This window comes from Mus pahari, chromosome 10 (genome assembly GCF_900095145.1).
Source record: "Mus pahari chromosome 10, PAHARI_EIJ_v1.1, whole genome shotgun sequence".
Taxonomy (NCBI): domain Eukaryota; kingdom Metazoa; phylum Chordata; class Mammalia; order Rodentia; family Muridae; genus Mus; species Mus pahari.
In genome coordinates, this window is record NC_034599.1 from 40,328,972 (window position 1) to 40,336,899 (window position 7,928).

Here is a 7,928-nt window from a genome sequence, read left to right on the forward strand (position 1 = left end):
AGAGAGAGAGAGAGAGAGAGAGAGAGAGAGAGAGAGAGAGAGAGAGAGAGAGAGAGAGAGACTGAGAGAAGACGAGAGACAGACTGGTTTTTAATAAGTCTTCCTCCTAATGAGCTTCAGCTATGCATGGTCTCCAGCACATGGCCTGGAGAAAAGTGCAAGAACTGTAGCAAAATTATTTTGATCAGTCAGAAAAGCACTGTTCTTAATAGTTTGAATAGAACCTGGCAAGTATCAGACAGAGTAGATACTTGGTAACTATTCACTATTAACTGGTAAGTTTCACAGAGCATCTGGCCTGGATGTGAGGGATGCTGGACAGCTATTTTGATGGCTAGGTAGCAGATGCAGGTCAGAGAAGCAAAGCCAGACAGAAGGATAAGCACACACGACCATTCAAACCATCTGAAGGAAGAGGCCCAAGAGGATTCTCAGACAATGGGGGGGGGGTATTGAGGGAGCTCTCTTGTCAGCGGGAGAATTGCTGAAGCTAGAAGCACTTCCAGGAAAGGGGGGTAGGGTGAGTAAGAGCTGGTCCAAGCAGGATTTTCTCAAGCAGACAGAGGCAGGTCCAGATGCAGGGCCTCTAGCATCTTTGGTTGCTAAGCAGAGCTCCAGCAGTGCTGGGGTGGTTAGGTGGGGCAGGAGCGGGCGAAGCCACAGTCCTCCCAAATGCTGCCACTTTGGGTTTTCTGTTTTGCTTATGGAATTCTAAGTTGGGTTTCAGTGAGGGCTCCAAGGCCAGAACACACAGGGCCTCACAGGTCCTTCCCCAGGGGTCTGTGACCCAGAACTGTTGGCTGCTGGCTGCTGGCTGCTGGCTTGCACTATCTCTTGTCAGGTGAGACTGGTCTGAGGCCTGACTCACTCATCGTTCCCTCTTGGAACTTGTTGGTAGCCTAAGCTGGTCTCATATTCATGGCAGTCCTTCTGCCTCAGCTTCCAGGATGCTCAGATTACAGGTATGAGCCACTCACTATACCCGGCTTGGCTTTAAATCAGTTTTCTCTCTTTAATGGTCACATGGCAATACGGATAACTTTTTCCTGAGCAGACTGGCCGTGAAGGTTCGCGATAATGCCCAGTGGCTTGTGTTGCTCTCCCCTCCTCCAGTCTTTGGCATCTTAGGGAGGGGTGAAGTCTCTGCAAAAACCCAAGTCCTTCCCTTCCCCCACCCTCTTGTGTTAGTATCTTCACTTCATGCACACTTTGCTGTAAAGTCCATCAGCATGGAGGTAGTGGCATGGGGTGTCCCAGTCCCACAGTGGCTCAGAGAACACTGCGTGCTGGTCCCATGGGTCTGCAACCTGATGGGTTTGGAGTCTTATCTCTGCCTCCTAGAAGCAAGTGACCTTTTCAAGACATCGGACGTCTCTGTGCCTCTATCTCCTAACTTCCAAGTCTCAGAGTGATGGTGTTCTACTCAGAGGGAGATGTCTGAACCACAGACGCCGCACTTCTGGCATCAGGTTAGAGATGAGAAGTCTGTTGCCATGACTCTATAAGACACCAGGGGCTTCAGGTCCCTAGGATAGGACAGTAGGGATGTGTCTGGTGCCAAGGTGACAATGGGATAAAGGTTCCCCATTTATTCCCTTGGTGAAAGTGCTATAGTTGTCCCCTTCTTGGTGGCATCTGTGGGTGAAGGAGGGTCATGTTCTGCCAGAATAAGGTGAGCATTTTAGCTTGCTCCTTCTGTGCAGTCTTGGAACCTGGTGGGGGTGGGGTGTCTCTAGATCTTAAATCTTCTCCCAATCTTCCAGGATCTTTTTAGAACCCAGTCTATGGTAGACACTTAGGTACCCACTCTATGAGTAGTGGAGACGTAGTGTAGGCAGACAGTAGTGGAAGACATTGACACCACAGACAGTGTGCCAAGCATGGGCATCTCTGCCCCACCAGAGGGCAAAGCCCAGGCAGATGTGCAGCGTACCTCAGGACCAAAGACCCCTCCACACCCCTGGACAGACCACCTCATTCTGTCACCTGCCACCTGAGAATTCCCATTTGCAGGAAGATTAGACACAGATGTGGAAAGCACTCCTGAACTGAGGAGAGGGCGTTGCAGCTTTGAATTCTGTTTCTCTGCTGCGATCTAGTGTTTAATCAGAGTGGCATGCTGGGTGGTGCAGTTAAGTACATCACAGGGGGATTGCCACACTGTCTCTTCTTGCTTGACTCTCCCCAGTCCTGTTGCTGGAGCTTCTGAGCAGGCTCAGACCTGTCTTTCCCTCATCCCCAGCTTCTGTTTTTAGGGTCAAATCTACGTTTATGTCTGGTAGGATTAGGTACTTTTTAAGGTTGGATGTGGTGAACCTTGCTTTCTGTGTCACCTAGATTAGAATCTAAGGGACTCAGTTTTGGATCATTTATCAGTCAGTCATTCACTCCCTATCCACAAGGACACTGACTGACTGACAGACAGACAGTCACTGATTCACTGACTGACTGCACAATCATTCACTCACTCACACACCTGGGGACTATTCCATCCCTGGTCCGTGATGTCTGACGTTAAGAAGATGAAAGACAGGCCTTGGCAGGGGGAAGCTCACAGCCTGGTGGTGGTGAATTTAAGTACATTTCAGGCATAGGAAGTTCGCGGTCACTTAGGGAGTCACTGGGAGATTGACATGTTTTATTGAGGCTGATGTTTGCATCTGGACAAGATGGAAGGCTGAACAGAAGAGGTTCTTGGGAAATCTGAGGCCTACCAGGATTCGCAGGTCCAAGGATGTGTACCTCCAGCTGTGCTTGGGCTTTGGGAAGTTGGTCTAGAGTTCCTGAGCCCTTTGTGGGGTCTGATTTTTTCCCATCTCTCCTTATACCATCTCCTTCCCATCCTGCAACTCCTGACACCAGAAGGCTGGTACTCTTGGCTCCCTACCCTGCCTCACAGAATCCCCAGAATGAATTACGCTCCACGGTGATGACTTCGTGCTTGCTCTCACCTCCCAGTGCTTTCCTAGGGTCTTGTGCCGATGAGGCCGGCTGCACTAGTGTACAAGGAATGGTCAGAGATGGTCTTTGCCTGATGGGAAACATGGTCCTTTGGAGGGCATCCTCTCAGTTGATGGGACCTTTCTCCAGCCTTGCCTCTCTGAGCTCAGGGGGAGACCCTGAGGCAGAGTTCTCTGATGAAGGGTTCATATTGCATGCACCGTGACCTCTCTGCTCCCTACACAGTTTGCTCCCGCCGTAGCATGCTGTCTCTTGTCCCTGAGCCACCATCTGTCTTGCTTGTCTCGTGAAATTCCCTCTATGTTGCCACACACCCTTCTTGGCTTCTCTGCCTGGAGAGAGCTGGCTCATCTTTCAAGAAGTCCAAAGCAAGCACTTTCTCCTCTGGGAATAGCTTCCAGCCACCCTGGAGAGGTTTTGACTCAGGGGGACCCTGTGACCCCTCCCTGGTGAGTTTCTCTGAGGAAGCAAGCACCTAGATATTTCTCAACACCCCCATCCCTTGCCAAACGGTTGGTTGTTGGCCAGAGCGGGTTACGCAGCTGACTCCCTGGAGCTGCCGTGACATCAGGTTCTCTTCCCGTGGGGAGGCAGGTATGAAGAGAGAGCTTCACCGGCTCTATCTACTGCCCAACCCTAAATATGCCACCCCAAAGCCAAGGATGACATCACCAGAGTGGAGGGCTCCTCGAGTCTGTGCTTCAATCTGAGTGGGAAGTCCACATGCTACCAGTCCCTGTTGCCAGAGGGCTGGCCTATTCATTTGCCACAGTCCTCCAGTCAAGCCCACAAAATACTTTGGGGCAGTAGAGGCAAGAATAGGAAAGCAATGGGGAATACCTTGAAGGGTTGAGACTGACCTCGGGTGTTAATAATGGCCCTGCCTTGTTTGGATAAAAACACCCTCTTCTTTGGAGCCCAATGTGCTTAGGACTTACAGAGTGGTGATGAATCCTGCCCAGGTTGGTTAGTCAGGGGTCCCCAACTTCCCCTTTGGTCTCAGATGCAGAAGACATATGATACATTCCTATCCAGGTCAAACACTAGGCTCTCACTCGGCACAGGACTGGTGGCCTGCTGTGGCTCTCCCTGGACATAAACGGCAGAGTAAACTCAAGGGAAACCGTTCTTAACAGGCAGCTGGACTTTGACCAGTTCTTGCAGGGAGAGGCAGGAGGGCAGGCAGGAAGAGCAGGGAGGGCTGAGCCTGGCCTTGTGTTACCCAGTCCTCTCCTGTGGGCTGAGAGCTAGGCTCATCAGTGGAAAAGGACTGGTTGCCACACACAGGTAGCTAAATGGTTTGCTCAGGGCCAGAGTCTGGCAGTTCTCTTCTGCAGACTAGCGGCCATGTTGCCCGCCTTTGCTCTGTGACCCTGGGCCTGACCCATCACCCATGCTGACCATCTGCCTCCTCCCTCATCAGCAACACCCAGCTTTCATTCCATGGTGGCAGCAGGGCAGGGTGAGATGTGGTCCTGGCTCTCACTTCCTGGAGTGGGTTCCTTATTACCTACAGCCTCTCATTTGCTCGGGCTTCCTGCTTTACAGAGCCTATTCACACACATTGCTTTGCGCAGCCTTTCTAAGCATCCTGTGTGTGTGTGTGCCAGGGGTTTGGGGAACCATGCTGTTTCCCTTTTACAGGGGTAGAGGATGTGTTGAATCTCAGTGAAATTAAAGTCTCAAGACCTCACAGAGCACTAGTGTCCTAGTATTGCGTTCTACATCAGCTTTTGCTTTTGTCAGCTGCCTCAGAAATAGTGCCCTGGTCAGCGGTTCATCCAAGAGGGGGGCAACCCAGGGTCCCTCCGTGCTACAGAACAATGGCTCACAGTCTGGAGGTGGGCACTGCTCCCTTCCTTCCCCACTGACCCCAGTGGGGGCACCTCTGCACAGGACCTCCTCTGATGGGGTAGTCCCAGCCCTGGTCTAGTACCAGCAAGGCAGTTCCTGGTGCTCTGCCCTTAGCCGGACACTAGCATTTTGCCAGACTTTTTTTTAACTAGTGGGTCACTGGAAGCGTTAGGTAGCACATACCCCCTTTTGTCACAGGGGAGGCAGCTCCTTTCTCCAACCTTTCTGTTTTACTGCCTGAGTGACTGCCGAGGATTGGGGAATCAAGACCCACTGGCTCCCACCTTAGGCCTGGTGACTATCTCTTCCCCTTCCTGGTTCTCAGCTGTCCCCCTTGAGAGGACAAGCCAGCAGCGGAAGATGCTACAGATGGTCAGAGGAGAAGAGCCTTAAAAAAATCAGACAGAAGAGCACCACAGACACCCCTGATTATTTTGGGGGGCATATCTGTACTGTTTTCCTTATAAAGGATAGGAGTGATTTTTCTCAGGGAGTGTCTGAGGGTCACTGTGACACCAAAGTAGCCCTTGCCTTTGAAGAAACCATGACATCCTCCAGCAAACGCACACGAGACAGTATGCAAAAGAACAAGCATAACTTAGAAGCAATTGGTGGACAAAGACAGCCCTGACTTCTATCTCTGCCCACCTTCAAAGACAGCTAATGATGGAGGCAGAGGAGGGCTGATGGGCGTGAGAGGCTGGACGTGGAGGTGACTCGATTGTGACCTCTTTTTTATTAAGCCTGGAAGGCGTCATAACATTCTCAGTTAATGACCCCACAGGTCCCTTCATGGACAGCTGCCCTCCCCACCCTGAGGGCCCCTGTACTTACCATACTGCTTTGGTAATCCTCCTAATTTTCCTACAGCCTGGAGCTAGCTCTGTCACCCAAGACAGCAGGAGGGGGTCCTCAAATGAGCCTCCTTAGGAAGCGGCTCAGAAAGCCCTGGTCAGCACTGGGCAGAGGGGGCCCAAGTGCAAGGCTGGCCTTGCTCCTTGATGGCCCGCATTCTCTTCTTCCTCTTCCTTCCGCAAGCCAGCTACCACCTGCCACTGTTTCTAGGAGTGACTTGAGGACTATTGAGGCTGGTCAAGTCCTACAACCCAGCCAGTGAAGTTGCCAAACTGGAATGATTATGTGTCTTGTAATCTGACACCCAGTCGTAGGGGCAGGGACAACACCTGGAGCGGTTCATAGGCCTACAGGTGACACACCTAAAGGGTTACACAAGCCTACCTGCTTGAATGCCTTTCATCCAACCAGGAAGGCAGGAGGGCGGGCATTGGCTGAGGCCAGGTGACAGCAGACAACTCTTCCTCTTTCCTCTGGTTGTGTGACTTCTCACCACGGGGGTGCTTTTGGGGGGGGGGAGTTGCAGGAAGTTGGCAGGGTAGATTACTAGCTTGTGTCAGGCAGTAGGATTGGGGTGTCCATGCCGATCTCATCCCTAAAGAAGATGTGTGTTCTTTCTTTCCCAAGACTCAGAGTGAGTGTTGGGCAAATGAACAACCTAACCTACCTGGCAGGCAGCGCGCCTTTCAAATAGCACACTGCTGGAAAGTCACCAGTGTGCTACAGCTAGGGCTGCGTCCTCTTCTCCACAGGCTCATTTTTTTCTTTTTTAATTTAATTAAATTTATTTATTTATTTATTTTGCGGTTTTTTTTTTTTTTTTTTTTTTTTTTTTTCCGAGACAGGGTTTCTCTGTATAGTCCGGGCTGTCCTGGAACTCACTTTGTAGACCATACTAGCCTCAAACTTCGAAATCCACCTGTCTCTGCCTCCCAAGTGCTATGATTAAAGGCGTGCGCCACCATCGCCCAGCTCACAGGCTCATTTCTGATCCATGTCTTGCCACATAGGATGGTTGGAACGGTCCCAGGCCAGGGGCTGTGTGATGTGGAACTTTGGGATCAGACTGGACAGCTGAAAGGGACCTGGACACTTACAGAATCCCTGGGGCAACCCCCCCCCCCGTCACATACACGTTAAAAATATACATTGTGTTCTGTTTCGCATCTGGTTCTCCAGGGAGAATAGTAAGATGTATGTCTTAGCTCTAATGTGCTTCTGTGCGCCATCTTGTTAACTCTCACGATAACCTCATGGAGAACATTTTGTTCTGTTCGACCTTTGAGGGTGGTAAAAAAGTTTCTGACAGAAGAACAGTGGTGGTTGGAACCCGAGTCCTCTCCCACCACCAGTCAGGATGGGCTGCCATCCTGACACTACAGAGGCACCAGAACACTGGGGACATGGTTGCTGTGGTCTATGTTGAATAGCCTAGGTTCCATCTAAGGCCAACCTACAGGGTCTTGAGGGCCTTCTGAGTCCACGAGGCTCTCAAGCTTCCTCAAGCCAGACAGAGACCTTTAGAGCAGGAAGTTTGGGGCCATAGCACGGCTTCAGGAGACAGGCCTCTCCTTCTTAAAGAAGAATTTCAGCGGTGGGTCGCTTGTGGTCAGGCCTGCCTTGTTTGGTTCCAGTCTGTGCCAGGATAAACATCTGGCCTATATGTTTTCTTTCCTCACCCAGTGCTCAGGGGAACCAGGAGGGATTGCTGCAGGGCAGGGCTGGCAGCAGGGTGATTACTCAGCACTCCTGGCTCAGGCTTTGGCTCGAGTTCCCAGATGATTCTGGGAAGGCATGCATGGCCTGGAAAGGAGGCACTCAGGTGGGACTGAATACTCAGGGGAGGAACAGAACAGCTCAGAGATGGAGGCCCTGTGGCCTGTAGGTGCCCGGTGTGAACAGCTAAGCCGTAATTCCTTCTTCAGCGGGAGGCCTCAGACTTTTTAGGGGGACGGTGTGAGTATGAGTGTGGGTAGAGGGTACAGGGTCTCCTGTAGCCCAGGCTGGCCTCTAATTCACTGTTTTAGCCTGGAATGACAAGAACTTCAGATCACCTTGCCTCTACCTACAGAGTACTGAGAATAAGGTGTGCCTCATAACTTTTGGTTTATGCAGTGCTGGGGGATTGAACCCGCAGCTTTGTAAATGCTAGGAAAACATTCTATCAACCAAAGTACATCCCAGAGCCTCCCCTGCCTTTAGATTTTCTGCTGGCTTTCCCCTCTTCCTCTCTCCTCGCTGACTTCCTGCTTCTCCTT

The 7,928-nt window shown here is 51.3% G+C and overlaps 1 protein-coding gene across 2 annotated transcripts in view; it reads right to left on the minus strand.

The window, feature by feature from the left end:
* Positions 1 to 5,944, minus strand: part of Tmprss4 (transmembrane serine protease 4) — a 31,594-nt gene extending 25,650 nt beyond the window's left edge. The window contains exon 1 of one of the 2 annotated variants that reach the window (XM_021207718.2): positions 5,650 to 5,944. Coding sequence is in view for 1 of the 2 variants with exons in the window: in XM_021207717.1 (XP_021063376.1) it covers positions 5,650 to 5,652 (3 nt within the window). In the remaining variant the exon portion in view is untranslated. The remainder of the gene's footprint in view (positions 1 to 5,649) is intronic. The other variant, XM_021207717.1, reaches the window with a different exon arrangement.
* Between the last annotated feature and the right edge of the window lie 1,984 nt (positions 5,945 to 7,928).